Source organism: Coloeus monedula (genome assembly GCF_965178545.1).
Source record: "Coloeus monedula genome assembly, chromosome: 19".
In the NCBI taxonomy this organism is placed as follows: domain Eukaryota; kingdom Metazoa; phylum Chordata; class Aves; order Passeriformes; family Corvidae; genus Coloeus; species Coloeus monedula.
In genome coordinates, this window is record NC_138799.1 from 11,982,751 (window position 1) to 12,010,713 (window position 27,963).

At 53.9% G+C, this 27,963-nt stretch overlaps 2 protein-coding genes across 2 annotated transcripts in view; one reads left to right on the forward strand and one right to left on the reverse strand.

Moving 5' to 3' along the window:
* The window catches only part of DNAH17 (dynein axonemal heavy chain 17), a gene marked incomplete at its 5' end in the record, with an annotated part of 32,521 nt that extends 20,104 nt beyond the window's left edge, over positions 1 to 12,417 (forward strand). The window contains 26 exons of the mRNA XM_082294210.1: positions 392 to 553; positions 1,056 to 1,289; positions 1,477 to 1,641; positions 1,737 to 1,832; positions 1,925 to 2,142; positions 2,372 to 2,579; positions 2,761 to 2,876; positions 3,150 to 3,342; positions 3,456 to 3,691; positions 3,992 to 4,111; positions 4,617 to 4,821; positions 5,166 to 5,330; positions 5,458 to 5,598; positions 5,711 to 5,881; positions 6,050 to 6,172; positions 6,307 to 6,500; positions 6,611 to 6,759; positions 6,891 to 7,018; positions 7,280 to 7,507; positions 8,014 to 8,205; positions 8,795 to 8,974; positions 9,285 to 9,467; positions 10,143 to 10,325; positions 10,526 to 10,669; positions 11,177 to 11,402; positions 12,131 to 12,417. Coding sequence (XP_082150336.1) covers positions 392 to 553; positions 1,056 to 1,289; positions 1,477 to 1,641; positions 1,737 to 1,832; positions 1,925 to 2,142; positions 2,372 to 2,579; positions 2,761 to 2,876; positions 3,150 to 3,342; positions 3,456 to 3,691; positions 3,992 to 4,111; positions 4,617 to 4,821; positions 5,166 to 5,330; positions 5,458 to 5,598; positions 5,711 to 5,881; positions 6,050 to 6,172; positions 6,307 to 6,500; positions 6,611 to 6,759; positions 6,891 to 7,018; positions 7,280 to 7,507; positions 8,014 to 8,205; positions 8,795 to 8,974; positions 9,285 to 9,467; positions 10,143 to 10,325; positions 10,526 to 10,669; positions 11,177 to 11,402; positions 12,131 to 12,378 — 4,608 coding nt within the window. The 3' untranslated portion in view covers positions 12,379 to 12,417. The remainder of the gene's footprint in view (positions 1 to 391; positions 554 to 1,055; positions 1,290 to 1,476; positions 1,642 to 1,736; positions 1,833 to 1,924; positions 2,143 to 2,371; positions 2,580 to 2,760; positions 2,877 to 3,149; positions 3,343 to 3,455; positions 3,692 to 3,991; positions 4,112 to 4,616; positions 4,822 to 5,165; positions 5,331 to 5,457; positions 5,599 to 5,710; positions 5,882 to 6,049; positions 6,173 to 6,306; positions 6,501 to 6,610; positions 6,760 to 6,890; positions 7,019 to 7,279; positions 7,508 to 8,013; positions 8,206 to 8,794; positions 8,975 to 9,284; positions 9,468 to 10,142; positions 10,326 to 10,525; positions 10,670 to 11,176; positions 11,403 to 12,130) is intronic.
* On the reverse strand, positions 11,439 to 27,893 carry PGS1 (phosphatidylglycerophosphate synthase 1; the record flags this gene model as incomplete). Its single annotated transcript, XM_082294065.1, has 10 exons — positions 11,439 to 12,312; positions 14,043 to 14,185; positions 16,209 to 16,357; positions 19,690 to 20,223; positions 21,122 to 21,300; positions 21,625 to 21,814; positions 22,456 to 22,555; positions 23,451 to 23,528; positions 23,901 to 24,090; positions 27,733 to 27,893. The coding sequence occupies 9 exons, from the start codon at positions 27,891 to 27,893 to the stop codon at positions 14,066 to 14,068; spliced, it is 1,701 nt and encodes a 566-aa protein (XP_082150191.1). The 3' UTR covers positions 11,439 to 12,312; positions 14,043 to 14,065.
* Between the last annotated feature and the right edge of the window lie 70 nt (positions 27,894 to 27,963).

Consider the following 27,963-nt stretch of genomic DNA (forward strand, 5'->3'; position numbering starts at 1 on the left):
TGGTGGGTTTGAACAAAAGGTTTTCAGAGACTCCCCAGGTGCCCTCAGCCCCAGAGGTGCAGGGCAGAACAGCCCTGTATTGACCTCCCTGGGGGCAGAGGGGGGTCAGTAGCTTCCACAGCCACACACCACACTGGGCACTCATAGGGACACCTACATGAGCACTGTGCTCAGCTGCTGACTGCAGCCACCAAAGGGGAGCCCAGTTCCAGCCGTTTTGAGAGGCACAGGGTGCACAACCACAGACCACCTCCTGCCTACTGGGAGTTAATGGGAAGGCAGCAAATCTCTGGTCTGCAGAGAATCCTTGCAGTCATGTGGAGCCCCCAGAGACACTCCCCCCCCCCCAACAGTGGGGACACCCCACTCAGCCACTGCCGTTCTGCCCCAGGTTGTCCTCTGCTTCTCCCCTGTGGGCTCTACCCTGCGTGTGCGGGCCAGGAGGTTCCCTGCTGTAGTAAACTGCACAGCCATCGACTGGTTCCACGAGTGGCCGGAGGATGCTCTCGTGTCCGTCAGCAGCAGGTTCCTGGAGGAAACGCCAGACATCGAGGTGAGCCGAGACCCCAGCACGGCTGCTGTCCTAGGGCACTGGGGATCCTGGGCTGCGCTGGGCAATGAACTGCATCTCTGCTGCTCTCCGTGCTTAGTGTGCCCAGGGATGGGGGTCTGGCATGACCCAGGGGGCTGGGAACAGCAAGCTGGGAATAGGTCTGGGATAAGTTTACAGCTGGTTCCAGTGTCAGAGCCTGCAGCCCTGCGCTGTGCTGGTGAGGACAAACCTTCCCTTTCCATTCTGTCCTTAAAACACCCCCACAGGCAACAGCCTAGGGACAGCAGCTCCTCCCCACGCAGGGATGTCAGGGACCCAGAGCTGGGCATGGGAACCAGCACCAGTGTCTCAGCCCTGCATAGTGCTGCTGATGAAAAGGGTCACTTTGCTCCAGCCTCTGGGGCTGGACACAGAGACAACATTGCAGGAGGGCTCAGTGCAGCCACTGCACGTCACTGCAGCTGCCCGCTGCAGCAGGTTCCTGTCTGTGCTCTCTGTGCAGCCAGAGGTCAAGGCCTCCATCAGCCGGTTCATGTCCTTCGTCCACACAAGCTCAAAGGAGATGTCCAAGACCTACCTGGCCGTGGAGAGACGCTATAATTATACCACGCCAAAGACCTTCCTGGAGCTGATAAAGCTCTACCAAAACCTGCTGGCGAGTAAAAGGAGCAATCTCTCTGCCAACATCGAGAGGCTGGAGAAGGGGCTGACGAAGCTGCGGAGCACAGCATCACAGGTGGCTGCCCATAGCCTTTCTCGTGCATCGTGCCTGTAGTAGGTCTGGCACAGAGGGAGACAGCAGACATATCCCTGCAGGATGGTCACAGTGTCTGTCCCCAAGCCATACCAAGACACTGCTGCTCCACCAGGCAGGGCTTGGCAGGATCAGACCTTTTATCTGCTCTGTTTCTTCCCTCATTGAGGTGGACGACCTGAAAGCCATGCTGGCACTCCAGGAGATAGAGCTGAAGCAGAAGAACGAGGACACAGACAAACTGATCCATGTGGTGGGTGTTGAGACAGAGAAGGTCAGCAAGGAGAAAGCCATTGCTGATGAGGAGGAGCTGAAGGTCGAGGCCATCAACAAGGTGCGAAGTGCTGAGCTGGTGTCCAACGTGGGACAGGGCAGCGTGAGCTCTGTGGTTACAGCCACTCACCCCATCCCATGTCCTCCCTCCCCCAGATGGTGGCTGAGAAGCAACGAGCCTGTGCAGCTGACCTGGCAGAGGCAGAGGTGGTGCTCTCTGCCGCCCGTGAGGCCCTCGACACACTCAACAAGGTGGGTGACCTCTCAGTGGGAAGCAGGTGCCCAGCTAGTGCTGGCAGCCCTGGGCTGGGGTGGTGCTCAGTGGCCCTGCGGTCCCTTCCCAGTACAACCTGACGGAGCTGAAGTCCTTTGGGGCCCCACCACCAGAGGTAGTGAATGTGATGGCAGCTGTGTTGATTCTCACGGCCGAAAAAGGCAAGATTCCGAAGGACAAGAGCTGGACAGCAGGAAAAGTCAAGATAGGAAAAGCGGACACTTTCCTTGCAAGCTTAAAAAACTTTGATGGGGAAAACATCCCTGAGCCCTGTCTCAAGGCATTTGAGTGAGTCCACGGCTGGTTCCTGCCCCTTCACAGCCTCTGCCATGTGCTGCCCTGAGCAGGGAGGCCAGGGGGGACCCTCACCTGGGAGCACAGCAGGCTTTGGGGACAGGAGTGGGATCCAGGTGTTGGCACTTCTCTCCCACCCTGCCACCCAGAGGCAACCCAAGTCCCGGGAGGAGCGGGATGGGCCGTCGGCAATGCCATAGCGCGGCGTGTGCTCCCATTCCAGGCCATACCGGACAGACCCCGGGTTTAACCCAGAGTTCATCAAGTCCAAGTCAACGGCCGCAGCAGGGCTGTGCTCCTGGTGCCTCAACATGGTCCGCTTCTACGAGGTGCACTGCACGGTGAAGCCCAAGAGACAGGCGGTGGCTGATGCTGATGCCGAGCTGGCAGAGGCGCAGCAGAGGCTCAGTCGCATTAAGAGCAAAATTGTCGTAAGTGTGTGTCCCCACAGCCCCCAGCCACAAGCCCCCCAGTCACCAAATAAACAAAAGCACTTAATGAACCCAGAGCCCAGCCCAAGAACTGTGCTGGGATGGGGCTGCTGTGGAGCTCCAGGACCATGGAGCCTCCCATCTGGGCAGGGAATAACTCTGGGGCTGTTCTCTTCCAAAGACCCTGAATGCAAATCTGGCGACTCTCACTGCTCAGTTTGAGAAAGCCACAGCAGAAAAGATCAAATGCCAGCAGGAGGCTGATGAAACCAACAAAGTAATCACCTTGGCAAACAGGTACCATGCAAACGCGGGCTCCAAAGCATCAAGGCAGGCTGCTGCTCCCTGGCATCGCCTGGTGCCCGTGACACCAGGGCCATGGGAGCAGCAGAGCCCCCATATCCTCCCCAAATTAAAAAATTCTGAGATGAATTGGGCCAGATATTCATGGGGGGAGGCAGTCATGGAGATGTTTGGTGACAACGCCCCAGGTCACCATGGCTGAGTCCCCAAGCACCCCCTGCCCGGGTCACAGCACCACAGCAGCCACCATCCCCTCTGACCCCCTAGGCTCGTTGGGGGCCTGGCGTCCGAAAACGTCCGCTGGGCTGAGTCAGTGGAGCAGCTCAGAGAGCAGGAGAAGACACTGTGCGGGGACGTGCTGCTGGTCTCCGCCTTCGTGTCCTACATCGGATACTTTACCAAAAAGTACAGGGCTGAGCTGATGGACCAGCACTGGATCCCCTTCCTCAACGGGCTGACGGTGAGAGGCCACAGGTTCCACCCCAGAGTGCCTGGGGCCCCTTCCCCCATGCCCACCAGCAGCAGGGGCTCCCACCCCTCTGCGGCCAGGCACCCAGCAGCTCCTCCCTGCAGGTGCCCATCCCCATCACCCCTGGCCTGGACCCCCTCAGCCTCCTCACGGACTCTGCCGATGTGGCTGCCTGGAACAACCAGGGGCTGCCCAGCGACCGCACCTCTACCGAGAATGCTGCCATCCTCTGCAGCACCCAGCGGTGGCCACTGCTCGTGGACGCCCAGCTGCAGGGCAGCAAGTGGATCAAGAACAAATTTGGAGAGGACTTGCAGATCGTCCGCCTGGGCCAGCGAAGGTGGGCCAGGGGCTGTGGGGTGGGCACAGGCTCGAGCTGCACCAGCCCCCCTTTCCCTACCATTGAAGGGTGCAGAGTCAGGGCAATCACGTCCCCCATCAGACCCAGGGCACCCAAGGGCAGCAGTGCTGATGGTGTACCTGACACCTCCAAAAGCTCTGTGGCGGCCGGGAATGGCAGAGCACAACTGGGTCCCAAGAGGGCACAGTGGGTGGAAAGCACCCCATGAGCCCCCCACAGCAGCCCAAGCCCCCCACAGTGCACAGGCCTGCCACACAAACCTCCCCTCTCCCCTCTCAGATACCTGGACATCATTGCCCAGGCAGTCTCTGAAGGACAGACACTGCTGATCGAGGACATCGGTGAGACGGTGGAGGCAGTGCTGGACCCGCTGCTGAGCAGGACCACCGCCAAAGGCAGGTCGGTACATCCCAACACTGAGGGGTTTCACCTGCCCCAAGCAGCCACTACTGCCCCAAAATGCTGGTAGATGCACCTTCACTGTGGGCAGCTTGGGAGCCTGATCCTTCTTTTGCTTTGGCCATACCCCGCAGTGTTCTCCAGAATGTCCCACGGAGGACACCTGTACTGAATGTAGTCTTTCTGACTGTTTTGGTCCTTGGCATCCAGTTCATTTAGTGATTTAAGAGCACGCTCCTTGGGACACCTGCCATAGGTCATGATAAGCTGGAAGGGGAACTGGACCCCAGAGGCCATGGGGGGCTGTGGCAAGCCAGTCTCCAGCTCCTGTTCCTCTATCCTTGCCCTGCCAGGTCTGGTTTGGTACTTCTGCCCTTGCTGTGCCTCTTCCCAACCAAAGAAATTCATCCCAAGCAGTCAGGAACAGCACACAGGCTGAGGGCATCTGTCTGTGATGAGTTACCGCCCAGTGTGTGGGGATTAATTTGTTTAATTAACCGAACAGATACATTAGAATTGGAGATAAAGAAGTCGAGTACAACCAGCAGTTCCGCCTAATCCTGCACACCCGATGTTTTAACCCACACTACAAGCCAGAGGTGCAGGCTCAGTGCACTCTCATCAACTTCTTGGTGACACGGGAGGGCCTGGAGGACCAGCTCCTGGCTGCTGTGGTAGCCCGGGAGCGGCCGGACCTGGAGACCCTGAAGGTACAGACCTGGCTGCTGGCTAGAGGGGTGGGAGAGGCCGGGGCACTGCAGAGGTTTTGGGGCAAGGGAGCATGAGAGCTCCCCTCCATGTGCTCACTGCTGTGTACCAAGAGCCAAGGAAGTCATGGCCAGACCCTGTAGCTGCAGGTCCCCCACTGCCCTCCGCAGCCAGCACTGCCTGGGCACGCTCATCACTTCACCCTGCGGGTGATGGTGGGTCCCAGGAGGGGCCACATCCACCTTCCCCTCGCACCAGCACACTGGTGGCCGTATGACAGAGTGACTGGTGCCAGCACCTTGTCATGATCTCTTGAGTGACACATCTCTGGGCGCTGCTGTCGCAGGCAAACCTGACCAAGAGCCAGAACGAGTTCAAGATCAAGCTGAAGGAGCTGGAGGACTCACTGCTTGCCCGGCTGTCAGCGGCTGGGGGAGATTTCCTGCGGGACACAGCGCTGGTGGAGAACCTGGAGATAACAAAGCGCACAGCCAAGGAAATTGAGGAAAAAGTAAACATGCTCCCTGGAGCTGGTGTCGCAGGCAGAGGGACAGCTCAGCTGGGCATCCAGCAGGAGGGTGGGCACTGCTTTGATGTATGACGGGGTTCTGGTAACACCCAGCCCCCTGCACCTCCAGGTAAATGAAGCTAAAGTCACTGAAGTACAAATAAACGTTGCGAGAGAACACTACCGGCCGGCAGCGGAGCGCGCATCCCTCCTGTACTTCATCCTGAGTGACCTTAACAAGATCAACCCCATCTACCAGTTCTCTCTCAAGGTAGATGGGGAGTGAGGAGGGAGAGAGATGTCTGCAGGTGGGACAGAGCTGGGGGAGCACAGAGATCCAGTGTTTCAGCTTTCATGCTGATGCCTGCTGGGATCTTCCTCAGGCCTTCAACGGGGTCTTCGAGAAAGCCATCCAACGTGCAACTCCCAGCGATGACACCCGGCAGAGGGTGATCAACCTGACGGACCAGATCACCTATCAAGTCTACGTGTACACTGCACAGGGCCTCTTTGAGAAAGACAAACTCATCTTCCTGGCCCAGGTTGCCTTCCAGGTAATCCCTGCAAATGTCTGGGGCTCCTGCTGTACAACAGGCATTCATGTGGGTTTAGACAGGTTGTTCTCTTACTCTGGTGCTGCTGTTGGATGCTCAGAGCCTCTCACCCCTCATGCCGGGGCTGTGGGCATTGGGTGGCTGTGATGCTGCACTCCCAACTTCCAGGTCCTGGCCATCAAGAAAGAAGTGAACCCAGCAGAGCTGGACTTCCTCCTGCGCTTCCCTTCCAAGGCTGGTGCCACATCCCCCGTGGACTTCCTGCAGCACCAGGGCTGGGGTGCCATCAAGGTGGGTCTGTGCAGTCCCCCACTGTGCCAAGGCAATGCCAGCACAGCCCCTGGTGCAGCAGGTCCAGGGTCACCTGCAGGGTGAGGGTGAGCAGAGCCTAGGAGTGATTTAATCCTTCTCTGCGGGACCTGAAGGCACTTTCAGAAATGGAAGAGTTCAGGAGCCTGGAGAGCGACATCGAGGGCTCGGCAAAGCGATGGAAAAGGTTTGTGGAGATGGAGGCGCCAGAGAACGAGGTGTTCCCCATGGACTGGAAGAACAAATCAGCCCTGCAGAAGCTGTGTGTGCTGCGGTGCCTGCGCCCTGACAGGATGACCTATGCCATCAGGTATGCTGATGCCCAGCACGGAGCTCTCCTGCAAGAGCCCCAGAGTGTCACCACACCAGCTGCAACCAGTGACTGTTCCCAGCTCACAGGATGGTTCTATTTTTCTGTAGGAAATTTGTGGAAGAGAAGATGGGAAGCAAGTACGTGGAAGGAAGGAGCATTGACCTCTCTGAGGTATACAAGGAGAGCAGCCCCTCCACGCCCCTGTTCTTCATTCTCTCCCCCGGCGTCGACCCACTGAAGGATGTGGAGGCACTGGGTGAGGCATTGCCCACCCCGGACTGGCACCAGTCCTGACAGCCATAAGCTGCTGCGGGGCCAAGAGGCCAGAACCGCACAGCCCCAGCTCAGTACTGATGCTGATAATGACAGCACACATTCCCCTCCCAGGTACAAGGCTGAATTTCACCATTGACAACGGGAAGATCCACAATGTATCACTAGGGCAAGGCCAGGAGGTCGTGGCAGAGCATGCCATGGAGGTGGCAGCTGCAGAGGGCCACTGGGTCATCCTGCAGGTGGGTGGGGGACAGTGGGGCGCACCACAGGTGCACAGCCCTGATGGCAACCGGGCACACCAGGGCACAAAGTCCTGCCAGCATCCGGGCACACCATGCATGGTCACCCCATCCCTGGTGATGGCAGTGACACTGCCTGGGCTAGCTGGCTGTACCCAGCCCAGGTGCTGTTGTGTTGCACTGCACCTTCTCCCTGTGGAGCCACAGTAGGAATCTGGGGGGGAGGTGAGATTCACAAGGTCCAGAGGGTTTCTTTTGCAGAACATCCACCTAGTGGCCCGGTGGCTGGGCACACTGGAGAAGCTGGTGGAGCAGCACAGCCTAGCCAGCCACCCCGAGTACCGACTGTTCATGAGCGCCGAGCCGGCCCCCACCCCCGAGTCGCACATCATCCCGCAGGGGCTGCTGGACAACTCCATCAAGATCACCAGCGAGCCGCCGACAGGCATGCGCGCCAACCTGCACGGGGCCCTCGACCTCTTCTCCCAGGTACCCCACAGCTGCCTCCTCAGGACCACTCTGGGCAGCGTGTGCAGCTCATCCCCTCCCAGGGTTCCACAGGCTGAGCACCTTGGGGGTGTCACTGCTGCGAGGGACACTGCACTCAGAGCCAGCCCCTGCCAGCACAGCCTCCTGGAGTGCCCAGAGCCCCCCTCTGCCAGGGGTTTAGGGGTAACCAGAGCTGCCCAAGGGTTTCCAACACAAGGAAGTGCCAGGTTGCCAGTGCCTTTCCTGAGGCAGAACCTGGAGCTGCTGCAGCTTTGCCATGAACAAGCTGCCTCAGCCATCAGCAGGGCACTGGGGTGTGAAATCCAAATTCTTTCATAAACAAATGAGTGCAAAAATTACCAACTAGAAAATCATTAAAATACAATTGTATGCCTCTTTTTTTCTAATAAACACCTTCAGTTCTCTTTTGCCTATGAATGTTCTCCACTAGAGGGGCATCTGATAGTAATATTCACCTGCAACCCACCCTCACTATTCCTCCACAGGAGACACTGGAGCAGTGCAGCAAAGAAACCGAGTTCAGGTGCATCCTGTTTGCGCTTTGCTACTTCCACGCCGCGGTGGCCGAGCGGCGCAGGTTCGGTACCCAGGGCTGGAACAGGCCGTACCCCTTCAACAACGGCGACCTGACCGTCTCTGTTAATGTCCTGCACAACTACCTGGAGGCCAACCCCAAGGTGAGGGATAACAAGGTCCTCAGTACAGCACACACTGCAACAATTGGCCTTTCTTAGAACATTCACCAGTTTGCAGCACAAACACCGTCTCACGAAGAAGCCCAGGGCCAGGATCAGTTCCTCCCCTGCTCCCTGCACACTCAGGCAGGGGAAGGGGATGAGTACTCAGCCCAACTGAGCTGGGTGGGAGAGGCATCAGGCACCAGCCAGGACAAGTGCCTGCCCTGGCCCATGCGCCTGCCCTGACCCATGCCTGATGATTGGTGGGTGGTTCCACTAAAAAGCAAAGCCCGCCCCAAGAATGCAGGTGCAGTGAGCAGGGCTGAAGTCTCACCTTTAGACCTGCCCTCACAGACATGATCAGTGCTGGTTGGAAAAAAGACAGGATTCAAACCACAGATGACTTTCATACTGGAAAAAGGAGAAATCTGTGGGTGATCAATAGACACCACTCTTCCCAAGCTTCTGTGGGTCCAGGGACTGTCACCTCCCTGCACACTGGACAGGTCAATCCTGGAGCCATCACTCCGTGGCCCTGCAGTTGCATGGGGAACTCCTCGGGAGTCCCAGCTCGAGCTTCTCCCTTCAGGTACCATGGGATGACCTCCGGTACCTCTTTGGTGAGATCATGTACGGGGGGCACATCACTGATGACTGGGACCGCCGGCTGTGCCGCACATACCTGAGCGAGTACATCCAGCCCGAAATGCTGGATGGGGATGTGTCCTTGGCTCCAGGGTTTATGATCCCTCCCCGCTTGGATTACGAGGTAAGAAACATTGCAATTTGCTCTGGATAAGTGCACATGAGTCCAAGTTCCCTCTCGCCCACCAGGGGGAATGTAGGGAGAGAGTGTCAATCCCCTGGAAAAGTGCAGAACTGCTGCAAAAGTAATTCCTGTGGATGAGACGGAAAGGGAAAACTTGGCTGAGACACAAGTTAAAAAAGAGCCTCTGTGCGCACAGAGGCAGGTGCTGTGAAGGGCCCCGAGAGTGGTGACGGGTTTTCAAGGTTGCGGGGAACTTTGGGCTCCTCTGCCTGTACTTCCAAGCTAACGCTGCCCCTGGCCCTGCGCTCAGGCCTACCACCAGTACATCGACGACAACCTGCCAGGCGAGAGCCCCCACCTGTATGGCCTGCACCCCAACGCAGAGATGGGCTTCCTGACCGTCAGCTCGGAGAGACTCTTCCGCACAGTGCTGGAACTGCAGCCCAAGGAATCCGACGCTGCCGGAGGCTCAGGTACCTCCCGAGAGGAACAGGCAAGTCAAGTCCTGTCTCTTTATGGTAGAAATTAACTGATTTTTTAAGGTGGGGGAAGTAATTACAGTGGGAGAAAAACCTCTTAAGGGTGACAACTGAGAGGCTAGAGAGAGGGGACACAGACACAGGCCCAGAGACAACTGAGAGAGCAGGCCCCACAGCAGCAAGGCAGGGATAGCTGAGGGAGGTGACTCCAGCCCAGCCAGGCTGCGCTCACCGGCCCGGGGATGGCGGCACACACGGCACCGAGGCAGCCGGCAGCAAGACGGGAACCTCACGCCCCGATGGGGCCAAGATGCCCCACTGGCAACATGGGGCCTACGTGGGGCTCCTCAGCAGATGGAGCTGGCTGAGGAACCTCCACTCATGATAGCAACTACAAAAAACAAAGATTTAAAATAAATTTTTTAAAAAGTCATCTTCCTGACTGCCTGGATTTTACACTTGAATTTCACAGCCTCCATGGCCTCAGGTCTCTTACCCTGGCTATCAAAAAAGAACTACAGCTTTTTAAGACCCAAGAGCAGTTAGTAACAGAATGGAGCATTAGTAACAGAGGAGGAGGTACAAAGAAACACCAGGGCAGAAAAAGAAAAAATCTTACCAACGTCATTAAATGTGAACCTGCAGCATTTTTCTCTGGGTAAGAGCAATTTATGGCATTCTCATTTCAGGTGAAGTCAGTCCTGGATGAAATCCTTGGGCAGCTGCCAGAGCCGTTCAACATGGAGGACATGATGGCAAAGGCAAAGGAAAAAACCCCATACACTGTTGTAGCCCTCCAGGAATGTGAAAGGATGAACATCCTGACCCATGAGATCAGGCGCTCGCTGAAGGAGCTGGACCTGGGACTGCAGGTACACAGCACGCAGCTGCCTGGATCATCTCCCAGTACTTCCAAAGTACTCTTTGCCTTTGCTGCAGCTCTCACCCATCAAGCTGTGCCAGCTGCAGCCGGGCAGCCCCAGCCTTCTGCTCCCTGAGCCCACACACAGCCCTCTGGATGTCCCACCACTGGCTGCAGGTGACACTGCCTGGACTTTTCTCTTTTTCAAAGGGAGAGCTGACAATTACATCCGAGATGGAAGAGCTGGCAAACGCTCTCTTCTATGACAGCGTTCCAGAATCGTGGACACGTTACGCCTATCCCTCCCTCCTCAGCCTGGCAAGCTGGTATGCAGACCTGCTCCTGCGGATCAGGGTGAGCAGAGCGTGTGTGACAGTCAGAGCTTGGGGCGCGAGCAGGTACCCCAGAGACCAGGACTCTCCCCACCACTGCCCTGGTTTATTGGTATCTGGTTTATTTCTCAGTATCGATTTAACCAGCCTGAAGTACCTGAAAAGGGCTGTTACCCCAGGCATGGGAGCACAGGTCTGACCAGGGTTCCCATTACAGTACACCACTGTAGGAAAAGAGCATCAGCTCCCCCCCCATTACAACTCTGGGTTTTACATTAAAAAAAATTAATAAAACTGACTTTGTTAAAAAATAACAGCATTATTTTCTGCACTGTGAATTCAGGGTTTCAGCTTCATTGCTGCAGGGGAATCTGCTGTTTATTCCTCCCACACCACTTCCAGCCAGTCCCCACTCTGCAAGATCAGCTGAAGCTTGGGTTAGGCACAGCAAAGCATCAGCTCTGTCACAGTGTCCTGCAGCTCACAGCACACCCTCCACCCCAAAGGACTCTGCTGGTTTATTTTCCAGGAACTGGAAGTCTGGTCAACAGATTTTGTGCTGCCTGCAACAGTGTGGCTAGCAGGATTCTTCAATCCCCAGTCCTTCCTCACAGCCATCATGCAGTCCACAGCCAGGAAAAAGCAGTGGCCACTGGATAAGATGTGTCTGGCAGTGGATGTGACCAAGAAAATCCGTGAGGACATAACATTTCCCCCTAGAGAAGGCTCCTACGTGCACGGGCTCTTCATGGAAGGTAAAAACTGCATCTCTGAGATGTTTCAGACACGCAGCAGGCCTAGCTCAGCCCTTCTCCCTCGTGCAGCCGAGCAGTGCCGGCACTCACTGGCCGGTCTGCTCTGCCCCGCGCTGGAGGCAGCTCAGAGCAGGGAGCCCGGGCCCCACCTGGCTCCAGGCTCGGCCGCCAGCTGAGGGCAGCACTGCCCGGACCAGGCAGCCTTTCCAAACCAGACACTCGTGTTTAGCAATTCAGGCTCCAGCTCACAAGCCCCAGGGCTCCCGGAGCTACAGGGCTCTAGTGATTACGTATGTCACATTCTCCTTTGATGCTCGAGTAAGACAAATTGAGAAACTCAAAGCCATAGTAATTACTGCTAATGAGAGGGAAGGAGGCAGTTCAGCAGAGCAGCTGAGGGGTCCACTTGGACAAAAGCAGAGAGCACATGGGACAACATGTGATAGATGCCACCACGGCCAGTTACCCTAAACTCTGTAATTCCCATGTAAAGCCATGCTGAAGGGAGGGGTGGGGACAGAATTTATTCAGACATCCCACACACAGTAAGGCAAATGCAGTCCTGGGTCACAGTGAGATGAGAACATGTCAGACCTAACCACTGCTGAGCCACTCTACCCAACCTTAACCTTTGAGCTCCCACCCATCAGTAGTTCTGCACAAAGCCCCTCCAGCGAGAAGCCCCGGGGAAGGTGTCAGGGTGCCCTGAGGGCGCTGTCACGTTGCAGGTGCGCGCTGGGACGTCCCCTCGGGGTCGATCGCCGAGGCGCGGATGAAGGAGCTGACGCCTGCGATGCCGGTCATCCTGCTCAGAGCCATCCCCGTGGACCGCATGGACACCAGCAACATCTACGAATGTCCCGTCTATAAGACACGGACGCGAGGGCCCACCTACGTCTGGACCTTCAACCTGAAGACAAAAGAAAAAGCTGCCAAGTGGGTCCTGGCTGGTGTGGCTCTGCTCCTAGAGGCCTAGACTTCAATGACAATGGAAAACAGCAATACTTTTACTTGTAAAAACCTCCAAGTTGTGTAACTCAGTCTGTTTGATTGTACCAGAACCATTTTAGCAAAGTATCAATAAAACCAGTGCTGGAAGCGCTGCCCTGTGGAGCCTGCTCTCACAGCACACAGGGTTCTCAGGGCGGATACTGGTTTTCCACTGGCGGTTTCTGACGTGGTGCTGGTGGGGAGCCAGACCACCGTGGGAAGCCAGACAGAACAACTGCACACAAGTGCCTGACTCCTTTCCCTCTCCTGGCTCTCCATCTTCCCACAGCTCTTTGTGTGATGGCTCAGTGTGAACTGAGCAGAAACTCCCCACGCTCCTGCACGGAGCATGGAGTGTCTGGCTGCAGCAGATGGGCAAAGAAAAGTGCAGGTGTGGTCCAGTTCACCCACACCCAACCTGCACCGCCCAGAGAAGGTCCAGCTGCAAATAGTTTCCTCTCTGAAGTATGTTATTTCTGTTTCTAGGGTACGGAACCTACTCAGCCCTCTCTTCACAACAAATAATTTGTATCAGCAGTAACACACATTAAGGTGAGTAGATTTGCCAAGGCTGGTCCCTTTGGCATAAAACAATTCACCAAAATCCCACCCTGTGAAATATTTACACAATTACTTCTAAAGTACAGTTACATGAAACTTCCCTCACAGCTCACAGTCAGACGAGACCCAAGGGCAGGCACAGAGACCAACTCATTTCTTTATAGAGCAGCAGTATTTATAATCAGTTACGACTGAGTTTCAGGCTTACCGACAACTTTTTTCAGGTGCCAGAAATCCTGTTTGTGGCACTGCCAGATCAGAAACCCCACCAGTGACACAGGGCAGCCCCACCCTGCACTCCCACACATTTTTACCTGGCTTCCAACTACCTTCTTTGCAGAATGTTATGGTTCAAGCCTCCCACTTCCATCCCAAACCCGCATCAGCACTAAAAGTCTTCTCCTGCACCTCCACAACTCATGAAAGACACTTGTAACATATCTGAATGTGAAGGAACCAGGCACACCCTGCTGAGGGGGAGGCCAGAGTTCGGTAAGTAAAAGGGATATGGGAACACGCAGCATCCTGGGCACACGAACAGTGATGCCAACTGCACAGACTGTGCACGGCACAGGAACAGGCCAGAGCGATGCCCTGAAGCTCACAAGGGCTCGAGTCATGGGGCAGTTGAACAGCCAGGAAACCCAGGACACCACAAAACAGAAAAGCAAAACCAACTGCCCGTGTTAACTACAGAGACAAAGCAAAGCCCTGACTGGATACAAAAACAAAACATCTTAAGTATTCCAGCAATGCTTTCTATTGGCTGGTCAAGATAACACAAACACAGTCTCTCTCTACAAAACTCTGAAAGGGACATTTCAGAAATGGGATTTTTATTTCCATGCATGGAAAATACCCCTGTACGGGTTCTTTGTCAGTGGCCCTTCCAGAAATTCTAGTAGATGAAACCCAGTCTGGACCTGAGCACTGATCCCAGTCCATGGCAGCCAGTACCCCAGAGGAACTGAGAAGTGCCTGGTTTTCCCCACATCATCTGCATGTCCATCGTCTTTCTTTCATGACAGAGCACTGCAGCTAGTCACTGCAGTCACTTCAATATAATTCCCCATAAGGCAGCAAACTCACCCAAAGCAGCAAATTTTCTTCTTTCAAAAGAAATTCTTGATCAGAGGTGTCACCAGCTTCACCCACAGCTTCACATAACGATTTGGCTGCTCAAACGTTGATGTTGAGACCACTCCTGAGCAGAGGTAAAGCTGCTCTTGCTCCTGAACAGGGAAAGAAACATCATCTCCGTAAATCCCAAGTGTCAAATTATATAATGGTCTTTCAGAGAAGCAAATTCTCGGATAAAGCTGACCAGGGATCTTGCCACAAGTATGCATCATTTCTCCTCAAGAATTTGCAATTTAAACTATACAGAGAACAAGGGTAGAGGGTTTTGCCTTTTTGTGCCCCACAGTTGCAAGAGTTGAGCTTCAGTTTCAGAAAACTCCTCAACTCCAGGCTGTAACTGCCAGAAAAGGAAACCTCACCCAACCCTCCTGGGACTGGCTCACACGGCTCTTTCTAGACACAGCTCAGGCGCCGCGTTTGCAGATGAATGTGCAGTCGTGATCTCAGCTAAATTACCAGAAACACTCAGGCCCCCACAGCATGCACCCAACTGCTGAGGGAGGAAATGAACCACCCTGCTGATAACACGCTCACAGCACGTGAGAGCAATGCTTTGGTTACAGGTAAGCGGAGTTTTTAGCACAGACAGTCAGATTTCAGGATCTGCAGGCAAACAAGGAGCAGAACAGCTCCTAGAAGTTCGTTCATCATCTTTTTTTATAATTGAAGCTGTCACAAACAGCAGAAAATACTCTGCACTATTTAAATTCAGGGTGGAACAGGGAAGCAGGAAACAAGTACTGGAAAGTAACACCAAAAAGCTGAACCAACAACAGAAGCAAGACATTCATCTGCCAATTCACTCCAAGAGCTATCGTCAGCCCTGCTGTGAGGATTCTGCTCCACGACCATCCAATATGCTGAGGTCCGAGTGCTGGAGGCAAGGCCAGTTCCCTGAATCAATCTCAGTTCATTCAGAGAAGCACCCAAAGACACACAGACCACTCACATTTCTTCCCAAATCTCAGCACACATTTTTAAAATGGAACTGAACATTACACAGGCAAAGTGATTTCATGGCAGCATCCCAGGAACGGATTAAGTCTTCTAAAAAAGACCACAGAAAGTAAACACCCAGTCCATCTCAGAATCAGCTTCCAGCAATCGGGAATGGTTTAAAGCCCTTTGAATGAGATCACTGTAGCCCTGTGTGAGAAAATTCCTTTGTGTCACATTTCCATTGATTTTCCCCTTCCATTAGAAACAAGCAGAGGCAAGATATGAATTGAAATACTCAAGCAACTCTTCCAGTAATAGAATTGGTTTTGATTAGATACACTCTGACTCATCCCAGAGAAGAGCCCTGATGCAAGAGGGCAATTCCCATTGATCTTGCAGACAACTCTGCCAGCACCTGCCTCACACAGTGCATTTCTGAGGTCTCCAAGTCCCACAGAGGCACCAAACTGATCTGCTTTGAAACAGAACACTGTAGGAGAAATGACTTGGGACGCTCAGTTCCAGCAGAAGATTCAGTCAAGACAGCTGGAGAACCAGGCAGGATTCAGAGCAGCAGCAGAAGTGCTGAGCATTCCAAGCTGCCTAATTAAAACAAAAACAGCACAAAAAAACCCTGGGACTTTGAATATCAAGTCACTTAAAAACGTTTGTGTCAAGATTATACCATGTTATATTATTATTCAAGATAAGAATTTTGTCACAGAACCTCACGGGCAACCCAGCCAGTCCAGAAACCCTCTTCCAGTCCAAGCTCAGACATTCCAAGGGCCCGGCCTCCTTACCCCAGAACCTATCACACCCTGGGCAATGCCCAAATGTTGGGGTTAAGGCTCAGAGGTGCAGCGTGGCTGGTGAGCAGAGGAGCCAGCAGATCCTCCAAACGCTCTCTGCGCATCCAGCCCTGAGCACTCCCAGTACCCGAGGTCACTGGGGACACGCATTCCTTCCCGTTAGGGCCTCATTTCCCAGCACTGGGTACTTGCAGCAGGCAGCTCATCAATAGTCACTTCACTGACAGCTCCTCAGGACTCCCCATGCTCCAGCAGCTTTTGAGTTATTGTAGCTGGAGGTTTTTATTGCCACTGCGTCATCAGCATTCCCTGTGTGACCCAGAAGTACAACATCCCCACTGCATCCCCAGAATCTGTCGCTTACCTGATGGAGCTGCTGCTGCAAGGCTTTATTTTCTGTCACTATTGCAACCTGAGCTTCCAAGTCACGATGAACTGATCGATATCCAAAATTTGGAGAGCCAATCAGGGTCAGGCAGGGCAGATCACTCCCTGCCAGGTACAGCCAGAGGCCTGCAGGAAAAATGAGGAAGAGAGGCAGTGTGACAGCTGAGGGAACAGCCAGGGTGGGCTCACACGGTCCCTTCACTCAGAGTGAATTAAATGCACTAAAGGTGGATTACAGATTCTGTGCAGGACCTCGAGAGCAGAGAGCAGCCCACCAGGGCCTACAGGGCTGCGACGCTGCGCGCGGGGTGCCCTGGCACAGCCCAGATCCAGGCATTCTGACTGGGAGTGCAGCACCCCCAGTGCGCCCCACAACAACCCAGAGCTAGTCCCTGCCACTGCATTAGAGGCTGTTTTGCACCACAGTGAGTTCAGAAATGCTGAGAGAAGGCAAACAGGTTTTCAGTGAAGAAACCAGCCCCAAAGCCCCAGGCAGACAGGCTAGGTCTGTCCAGCCTGTCCCAGGGCCAGTGACCAACCCCCATCCCGGGACATGAAGAGGCATCTCCCAGCTCTGGCAGGTGAATTCACATGCCACTGAGAAGAGACGCAGAAGAGAAGTGCAAATTATTTCACTCCCTCACTTCCAGAGGAGCCACCAGGGATGAGATCAGACTCTTGCCAGGGCACCTGGCCCCCGCCGCCACTCACCAGCACAGCTCCCACAGCTCTGCCAGCACAGAGAGCAGGCGGGACAGAGCCCAGGACAGGTTTTCAAGGGAAAGATGAAAATATCACATTATTCTCAAGCACACCACTGCAGCAGGGCAAGAAGGAACAGCCACAGGAGAGTCAGGACTGCTGCCAAGGAGAGGCTGCACGGCCACTCTGCACAAATGGAGCCAGAAAGCCTTTGCTCTCCTCAGCACAGCCCTGGGTGAGTCCCTGGTAGAGGCTTATCCCCGTGGCTGGTCACATACAGACTGCAACAAAGAACCCGTAGCATAAAAACCACCTCGGCCTTAAAATAGCAGCAGGTTTCCTAATTCAGCCCCAGAGCAGTTCCAAGAATGCCTTGAGTAAGATGCTGCCGATTCACTGCCAGTTCCTGTAACCTCCTCCCCGCCCCCACAGCACACACTCACAGAGCTGGCACTGCCCTAAAGCCACGGCACCTCCAGCCCCCGCGGGCTCACCCCACCACAGAGGGGCTGAACAGCCCACCACGGGCTCTGGGAGCCACAGGAAAGCACCCACATGGCACAGAGTTTTGGCACGTTCTGCCACCAAACAGAACCCTGCCAGGGGTTGTCTGGTGCCTGACCAGCCAAAGGCTGGACCTCTGCCCAAGCAGCAGCCATGACGAACAAGTTCCTCGCCTTCTCAAGTGTCCTGTGGCAGTCCCACAGCCTTTACAGGTCTCTGGTTTCACAGCCATCTGGCAGGATCTGCTCAAACAGTGACTCACCTTTCCAGCAAGGGGAAGCGCAGTTTCCCAGCACCAGTCAATAGCAGTAACAGGGTTTATCTCGCAGCACACAGCCACCTACCTGCCCAGCTCCCTGCCACAGGAACCTGCTTGGAAGGCACTCTGATCCCAAGGGATGTACCCATGTCACCCTCAACACCACACCCAGGAAAGCGGCAGGTAGGCTTTGGGATGTCACAGCAGGACAGCTGCTGGCAGTCCTGCTCACACGTGCATCCCATCTGTGCAGTGCTCTGCTATACCTGCATGGTGCTGAATGCACCCAGGAGAGACAACCCTGGGAACACCACTGGACACTGTGCATGCAGATACGAACATTTTACGGGGAGTGGAGGGGGGCATGCAGCACAGCCACAGTGTTTGGGGTATGTCAGCGAGATGCCATGGGAGACTAAAGGGCGTCTCATGTCGCAGCCCAGAGAGGAAGCACCAACAGGCACTATTTGCTGCTGGGGATCCCGTGTCCTTAGTCAGGAGCTAGGCTCCATGTGCCCCTTGTGCACATGCCCTTCACATCTCCAAGGCTTCCTCCCTTCCCTCTTCTGTCCTTGTCCTCTCTGCCACACCACGTGACTCCTGCAGAAGGAAACGAGGTGAATCCAACATGTGCCAAGGGCAGAGCACGCCAGAGGAGGAGCTGCACGCTGATCCTCCCAGCACTCTGAAGGGGAGTGGAAACAAGGCAGCAAATGTCTCCAACTGTCCCTCCTGCTAGGCAAGGGAGCGGCTGAACTCCCAGCCCTGCATCCCTCTCCAAGTGAACACCCCACAGTAGAGAGCCCAAAGCGCTGTCCCACGAGGCCCGGCTGGCCCAAAGAGGACCGAGTGCACTTCGGTAGCTGGGAAAAGCAGCCCTTGTTTCTGGGCTCAACTTACGCCAAACCACATCCCCCTGGGACTTAGCAGTGTCCAACAAAGGCAGAACCTGGGAACCACAGGTCGCTCAAGACACAGGACATCCCAGGCAGGCAGGCAGGGACCTCTCTTGTGGTGACCTGCATGAGATAAGGGTTTTCCCTGCATTCCCAATCCTGCTGGGGAGGGGCATGACACCCTGAGATCTGTTTGTTATTTCAACACAGAAGCAGCCAGTAGCACCCAGGAATTTTCAAGAGTCAAGAGAAGGTCGACTCTGCAGCTTTCCCTCCCCACCACCTCTGAGCCTCCCTCTGAGCACCCCTGCGAGAAGCAGGGAGATGGAGCCATTCCCACTAACAGCTCTCTTCAAAACAGGAATGGCTGGAGCCCCAGTGTTCCAATCACAGCCCAAATGCTCCAGCTGGAGCACCCTACTGAGCTTGTGAGAGCTGGGCATAGTGTACTCAGCAGGAATCCAGGGTGTCCCAGAGAAGACCTTGAGGGCAGCGTTCATTAACTCGCTGCGTATTAGTCCATATTCCTTGCTCAGCCCCTTGCCCTCTGGCTGCCCTGACTCCCATAAGCACATGCTCATGCACTGCACCCCCTGTGTGCTGTGAGCTGGTGCAAATCCCCCAACACTCACATCGTCCCACGCAGACCTGCTGCTGGGAAGGCCCTGGGAGCAGCTCCCCTCCAGCACCTGCCCCAGATACCGCTCCGGGTCCCCAACGGAGTCGGCACTTCTGACTGCTGAAACCAGCCCAAGGGATGCAAGAAACTGCACCACGGCACTGACTGCATCATAAACACATCCAGATGCTTCCCTCCCTTCACATCACGTTTCCCATCCAGGCAGTGCTTCAGTGCCACCATAGGGACAGCTCTTACATCATCCCTGTGACTGTATCAAACCAGAAATCCAAAGGCAAGGCATCCCCCAAGCGATCCAAACCCTCCAAGTTTACACAAGTAAGTTGTTTGAACTTTGGAGGAGTTTTGAAGGTTAAGCCCAGACTGGCACCCAGCCAGCCCCTCACTCCTTTCGCAATCCAAACACGCAACTCTCGCGCACCTCTGAACAAGCCCCCTTGCGATAAGGGCATCTTACCTTTGGCGTGGAACGTCCACCCGGCGCGGGAGTACTCCTGCAGCTGCACCCTCTCCTGCTGCTGCAGGCAGCAGACCTCGCTGTAAAACTGATGTTCAATGTAAACGTAGGCAGCAGGGATGGCACCTGCCACCCCTTTGGCACCAAAAAACCCATTGACCTCTGGCGAGGCCAGGAGGATCCGGTACTCAGCCCTTGTGCCCAGGATGAGGTCCATGTAGGCCTGTGTCAGGTTGAAGTAGCCAGTGGTGAGGTATATCCTGGCATCCCGCTCCGCCTCGGTCAGCAGCGTCTCTGTGACCATCTCATCTATTTGAATCCCAAAAGGTTTCATTTGGATTAAGGGATAGATCCAGGTGTCAGGTTCTGGTTTCAGACTCCCAGATGCTTGAGAGCCTTGCTGGGATATCAGGGAGCTGCCTGCCTGGCTGCTGTGGAAAGTCTTTGCATGAAGGAGCTCCTGCCGTGTCCGGGCAGAGTTGATGACCTCCATGACCCTCCGGTTGGCAATCTCGCAGTAAGCCACTTTGTCTCCTGCAGGAAAAATCAGAGAGATGGTGTCTGAGACCTCCAGGCACAGAGCTATGTGTCATCTACTACACACCAGGAAAAACTACTGACAGGACACGGATACAGCAGCAAATAGGAGCCAACACAGAGTGCACATAACTCTTCTGTCTTAAGGCCCAAACCAGCCGTTTCAAGGTGGGCAGAGCTACATTACAGAAGACAAATGCTCAGCAACTGGCAGCAGCCAGAAAAATCCTCTGAGAAGGGAAAGGACAAGGGCAAGGCTACACTGACGACCAAGAATGAGCTGGAACACACAAATAAACTCCCACCCCCAGCCTGAACTTACATCACCCAGCAGTGCAAGGCCAGGACAGAAACTGATGACGCAATCAGCCTGGCACATCACTGCCCTTCTCTGCCCACTTTTACGCTTGTTCCCAGTCTTCCTGAACCAATTCCCATTTGATTCCCAGAACAAACTCTACTACAAGAGATTCACTGCCAACAATAGCAGCACATTCATGAACCCTTCAGAACGTGCACGCCCAGAACACCTGGAATTGCAGCTGCTAATATCAGAAAAACTTCTCTAAGGAATGAAGTTCTTGTTTAAGGCCAAAAGCAGCACATTTACGAGGCAGCACTAAGACGGTTGCAGTTACTTCCAGCCTCTGCACACCCTGCCAGATTAGCCTGTGACAGCCATTGTGCTGGGAAAACTACAACAGACCCAGTCCTGAAACTCAAGTAATCTTGATTTTAATACTGGATGGCATAAAACAGGACACTCCCTGTGTGAAGAATGGTCAGACACCCAGCATTTCCCAAATGGATGGAGTCCAAGTCATCCTTAAACCCTGGCTGTCACTCGTCTCCTCTGGATCCCATCACCCAACCAGGTGAGACAGCTCCCTCCTACCTTGGTACGGGTGCACCATTCCCTCCATCATCTGGACGGTATCATCCTGCTGTAACTGCAGGGACACATCTCCAATCGCGTCCACGAGCTCCGTGAAGAAGTCTGCGATCTCAGGGGAGTCCCGCAGCAACACATAGCGGTCCTGACGATTGGTGAAGTACAGATCACTCAGGTTTGCACTGAAGAGAAGGGGAAGAGCCGGGTTCAGAGCATGGGCACAAGATTCTCAACCTCTCAGCCCAGGCTACAGGCCACACTCTGGGATAGCTGCACCAAAGCACAAATTGGCCCTTTCCTTTGCAACCTCAAAAGATTTTTCCCTTTAAGAAAGACTCTCTCATCTGAGAACCTCATGTGGAAGAGCTGTGGTTGTTCTCCCGCCTTAGAAGAGCATTGATCGGATCATGATGGAGTCTGCATGTTCAGACAACTCTGGCAGCACAGACACCCAGCCTAAACCCCAGCGAAACGATCCGCACCAAGGCTGGATGCAGCAGACTCACCCACTCAGGATCACATTGTCATCAAAGAGATAGACCTTGATGTGCTGCAGCCCAATGGTTTCATTGAAACGCTCTGGAATCAGGAGCCGGAGAAGTCCACGCAGGTTTGGGGTGTGGAAGAGGGACACACGGACTTGCTCGGGAAATCGCTGCAGCAACGGGATCAGCATTGTCCGAGAATTCTTCCTGCCTGGGACAGAAAAGGAGTTTCACACAAAGATCCCACAGACAGGACACAGCATGACACAGGTCTTCAGCCGGTTACAGGGTGAGCACCCATCCCATCCACTGGCACTTCACATGTTTTCCCTTTTCTCTTTGTTTTTTAAATCACTTTCATTTGCACTATGTCAGTACTGAAACTGACATCCAGAATCAGTCACAGGGCAGGTCTGACACTTTTCAAGCTTCTTAACCAAGCCTCACCAGCACCAGTAACATGTCTACAAGAGTCACTGCAGATGATCACATGTTCCTGATTTAGTGTGCTGCTGCTTCCAACAATTCCCATTTTCCTTTCAAAACGAAAATGTAAGCGAGCATGACGGGTAAGGGCAAATGCACTAACAAATGAACCAAGCAAGACTGCACAAGTTGCACAGAGCAGCTTGGCCCTTCTTGCTCCTACTCCCTAATTTTGGAAGAAAAGCTGCTCAGCTTGAAGATTTTCTGGGAATATGCAGCTCTGGAATATAAAAGGCTGAATACTGAAACATGCATACTTTAAGCAAGTAGATCCAATTGGCCAAGACACCTATTCTGAAAAGAACTGTCTCTCTAGCCTAACAGTAAAATCAGGCTCTGACAAAAGCAAAAAGTGGCAATTCCTACCCCGGGAACCCCTGGTGTAGTCAAGGAGAATGGAAACTCTGAGGTCGGGTGAGCCTTTTGCTTGCAGTGATTTCTCCAGTGTTTCTTCTAAGCAATCCACCTGCAGAGAGAGTTCTCTCTTCATTACAAAAGCAAATACACTTTCCAAGGGAAGTGCTCAGCCGCAGGAGACCATGGCCAAGACAGCTCCCACGCCCTGGTGCGAGTCCTTCCTCCTTGTGCCAAGCACAGCCAGTTCAGCCTTTGCATCTGCCAGCCTGGCAGCCTCTGTCAGCCTAAAGCCACAGATCAAAGGGCCTCAGTTTTACATATCCACATTCTTCAGGCCTCCCAAAAACAATTAAAGTTAGCAGAAAAAGTCCCAATATCATTCCCAAATAACAGACTCCCATCACCAAAGACTAACTTTGGTAGGAATTCACTGCAGTTTTATTCTTTAACGACAAGGTTGTTTGTCACATACAAATTCAAATCCTGTGTGCAAGCCCAGACAAAGTTGGGCACAAGTCCTGTGCAGGCTCCGTCTACCTTTACCCTGCCAGGGCATTTGCTTCCTAACACCAGAACCTGGCCAAGGCCAGGCTTCTCCCTAAAGCCCTTGGGCAAAAATGCTTTTGTTTCCAGAGGAAAGAACAAAAAAAGGCAAATATCATGAAGCAAAGTTGACCTCGGTCTCAAATGCAGAAAATCAATCCTTCATCTGTTTCCTGCACCTGGAGCACCACACACAGCACTACACACCTATAGCTCAAATCCCGCTCAAGAAAAATGCCAGGGAAAAACAAATTTCCGTGACCTGAGTTTTACAAAGCCCCCCTGAGCACTATGAACACCAGGCCAGTCCCTTCTGAGAGGCCCAGGCTAACCATTCCCTGAAGAAGTGCAGCAGTTCCTTGGCTCCATACCAGACCTAAACCAGAAGCGCCACGTGCCTCCCTTCCACATCCCTCCCCTGCATTCCCTTCCTGGCCTTCCCAAACCCTTCCAACACTCACCAGCTCCTGCTCAAGGAGTCCTGTTCCAAGGTACAATGAGGCCATCACCACCCGCTGCTTGGCTGCTTTGATCTGCACCTGGGAGTAGCAATAAACAAGCTCAATTTCACACAGGGTGTCTGGCCCTGAGGAGCCATCAGCCCAGACATGGTGGTGCTGCACTCCCTGGGGAGGACGCCTTCAGCCACATCTCTGCACTGGCTCCCTGGCCTTGAGGGAGGAAAGGGTAAAACATGGATAGTGACGACATAAAACATACAGGGCTCTGTGGAGCCACAGCAGCACCATTGCTGCATCTAAAATTCAAGGAAGAAACTAGTGCTTTCTGGGAAACTGAGGAACTCATTCCCTGCAGCTAAACCTATTCCATGCGAGAGCAGTTACCAGGCAGCAGCTGCAAAACTGGGATTGTATCAAAATCATTCTCACAACTTGGAGCCCACGCCTTACCTTCAGGAGTTCATAGAATTCCGCTGGGGATGAAAGCACCTTGACATGCGAGCTGGAGATCCCAAACTCTGGGACCAGATTCCTGATCCACTGGAACCTGTGCGCTCCTTCTGGACAGAGCGAACACGGTGGGGCTGTGATCACTGGAATAGGAGGGGTGAGCAGTGGGGCCAGAAGCAGCCATGATGATCTGTGCAAAGAAAGATTGAGAAACTATAGTGAAACCTTTGCTTCCCAGAAAGCCTCCAAGCAGGTAAAGGCAGAGCTGCAACCAGGGCCAATACATGGCATGGATCCACAATGGCAAGAATGCCCTTCCCTTTCCATAATCTGATCTGTATCACCAAAAACAAATGTGGGAACAGAGAAATGCAGGCAAAAGGTGGGAGAACAGATCTGAACAGCACCAACTCCTTCCCTGAGCTGGCATGGAGATGAGGGAAAACAACTCCTTCATCAGGACAACATGGGAGGGGAAGGAGGCCGGGAGCTGCAGAAAATGAGAGTGGGGACACTCAGGTGTCTGGCAGTGCTGCGGTGGTACCACCTGTACCTGTAACCAGCCACTTCTGAATCTCCATCACACACTCATCAGCTTGGACACAACCAAAACTCCCTTCATGCCAGGCTTTGTTCTCAGCTGGGCTAGAGTTGCTCCCGTTTCAGGTTTAAAGATCACATTGCTTTAAAGCAAAAAATGCCTCCATCCCTCAATCTTATCCAGAAATAGATCAACAGTACACAAGGTGCCCAAGTGCAAGCCCCAGCAAAGGCAGAGCAGTTGCACCCCAAGAATGACCCACAAAAGGAGCGACTATGTCCCAGCAGGAATACGCCAGGAGCCACAACAGGGATCCATCCCTCTCTAGCAATGCCACCGGCATTCCACAGAAGTACAAGAGAAGGTCACAACTTCCCCTGCAAACCTCACAAAAGCTGTGAGGGAAACATCAGGAAGCTCATTCTTCAAAAAGAAATTTCAGAACAAGTTTAATTTCTCTGAAGTCACTTCGGGAAGAAACCAGCTTAGTGCCAGCATCACGCAGGGGGTGACAGGAAGCAAGCAGCAACTTCTCCTCTCCGGAGGTTTCACACATGCAAATTCATCCAGTCATAGAACGACCCCTCCCGCAGGAGTCTGTTTGCATGACAAAACCACATTTCAACACAATTAGCAGCAGCAGCTCCCATGAGATCCAGGAATCCATGAGCAAGGGACTGAACTGCATCCCTGAACCCGACAGGAACCGTTCCATTCTGCAAACCCCCCTCATGGGAGCCGGGCTCCTTGGGATGGAACTGGGGTGGCTGGTCTTACCCTGAGGACCACCAGGTCCTCAGGCCAGCAGGCAGCCACCATCCTGTGGCCCATCCTGATGATTCCATGGCCACCACACACCAAGAAGAAACTTGATCACAACCTTTACCAGAATTTGTTACAAGGAACTTTCGGCTTTTTACCACAATTCAGAGTCCAAATGACCACAGATTCCAGGAAGATGATTTCACTCATCTGGTTCATGATACAACCCTGGATCTTCACAAGGTTTCCTAACATCCTTACAAGGAAACCAGTTCATAGTGGAGTTTCCTGGAAAATCCACGAGTTTGTCACTGACTATTCATCAACACCAAAATCTGAGTCAGTCGGTGCAGGAATTCCTGGGATGGTGGGTTGTAACAGATCATGTGGACTGGGTTCAGTCTGAATAGCCAGAAGTGACAGAAACCACCAGCACAGGCTATTAAAAACAACGCAAATAGTGCAAAAAAATTAAAGCAGAGCAGAAACGCAAGACATACCACTTTCCAAGCACATTCTCACAAGTCTCTACAGAACCTGAGCACAACCTTCACACACCTTTGCTCACCTCAAGCCTCACAGGCCACACACAGAGAGCAGATTCCCAGTGTTCCATCAGTGCAAGGGAGCACGGCACAGAGAGCTACAGGAATTCACCCTGAATCCAAAAACATGGGGTTTTAAAACCCAGCAAATGCTCAACCCACAGAGCAGTGGCACAGCCAGGCTCTAGCCTAGCCCCGCAGGTCACAAACAACATCCTCTGGAATTATTCCCAGGGAGGAAGCAGTGGCAAATTTTATGTATTTTACAATAACAATCAACAGAGATGAATATCGTCCTCATTATCCCATTGGCCAATCCAATTACACTTCCAGAAGCCAGACGAGCGGCCAAGCAGACACTTTCCAGAAACATGATTCCCAGAAGCCATTTTCTGGCAAGGACTATTGGAATTGTGAGTCCAACTGCACCTGCCTCCCTGCCCGTGACCCTGCACCTGCCTGCCTGGGGCAGCTCCGAGGGCAGCTCTGAAGGCTGCAGGGCAGTGATGGTTGTGCTTGGAGCATCTCAGCTCTGATTGGAATATGAACCTGCAGCACCAGTACTATTTGGTTTGAGCCTTCAGATTAATTCTGTATAGGTCCATTTATCCCCACTAATTCCATCCTCCAGATTTTTCACTCCTTAAGTAATTTACAGTGTGTCTACAGTGACATACTGAAATTCTGAATTTAATACCTTATTCAGTGTTGAGAAACAATGGCTTTTAGAATTATCAAATAAATCCGTGTTTTGCTCCAGCTACAGAGCCACTGGTACAGCAATTGGCTCCCAGAGCAGCAGCTTCTACCCACCAGTGACTGACATCAGCTCAGTGACCACTCGAGTACAACCACTCCTTGCAACCACGCACACATAACTATCAGAAACCATGTAACATTATGAAGAAATCATCAAAATTCCACATTGTGACAAACCAGGTTTCAGAGGAACAGAAAATGGACTCAGGGGGAGCCCTTTCCATGTATTCCACATCACTGAGTTAACCAGAAAGAGAAAACGGAATCAAAAGGAACTACCTCAGAACAAAAAGTTGAACCTAAATAGAAACAACGGGGTTTTTTGGGGTTTGTTCTAGTTTTTAAAATGTAGGTTTGGTACAGAAACTCACAATGGAGCTGAAACTCTTATTCACTGTAAAACCTCATCTGCAGAGCCAGAGGTGAAGTGAAACTGCGGGACACAGTGCTGTCCTTTCACTCACACACACATCGCCACACGGGGGGATCTACAGTGCTGCTTTGAACTCAGTGATTGCTTTCCAGGGCTCGGCCTAATTTATCTGCCCTAAAAACACTGATGAGGCCAAAAGAGAAGTGTGGAAAGAACTCCCCTGGCGTGAACAAGAACACAAAGCAGACTGACCATCCACCTCCTCCAGTACCGCGGTGACAGCCACGGGTCACTGCCGCCGGGCAAGCATGTCCTACCCCTCATCTCTCTCCGCCGGACACAGCCCCGGCACAGACGGGACTGGCACCTGTTCCGGCCCCAGCCCGCGGGGGGATCTCGCCGTCCGCGACCACCCCGGCCCGAGCGGGTTATGCCGAACACCCAAACCCCGCCGGTGCCGCCCCGAGGGCTGAGCTGCACCTGTGACAGCCGAGGGGAGCCTGGCCCTGGGAAAAGAGAGATGTCGGCCAGCGCCTGATGACAGTGGGAGACAAGGAAATAGGAAATGAAGGGGAAATAACGCTCAGCTGTTGCCCTAAGAGCGATCGGACAGTGGGGCGAGCTAAAGGGGGCTGCGGGAGCAGAGCCGAACCCGCCTCCGACCCCGGCCTGGGGGTACCGGGCCGCCCCTTTACCCCTACGCAGCTTTTCCAAGGGGCTGGGCCAGGCCGGAAAGGGGAAGCGGCGAGCGGGGGGTGCCCCGATAACGCGACACCGACTGCGGGGGCGGCCGAGAGCTCCCGCTGCCTCCCAGCCGCGGGGAGAGCCGGCGGGAGCCCGGCCGCTCCTTACCTGCGGGTGCGGCGGTCGCGACCGCGGGAGAGGCGGTCGGAGAGGCGGCCGAGCAGCGCGGTCAGGCCGAGGCGGCCCCGCGGCAGCCAGGCCGAGAACCGCCGCCACAGCGCCGCGCCGCCCGCCGCCATCGCCCGCGCCTTCCGCTTCCGCGCTGCCATGGCGACACCGCCTTCCGCTTCCGCGCCGCTGCCCGCCCCGCCCGAGCCCGACCCGCGCCTACCGGGGCCC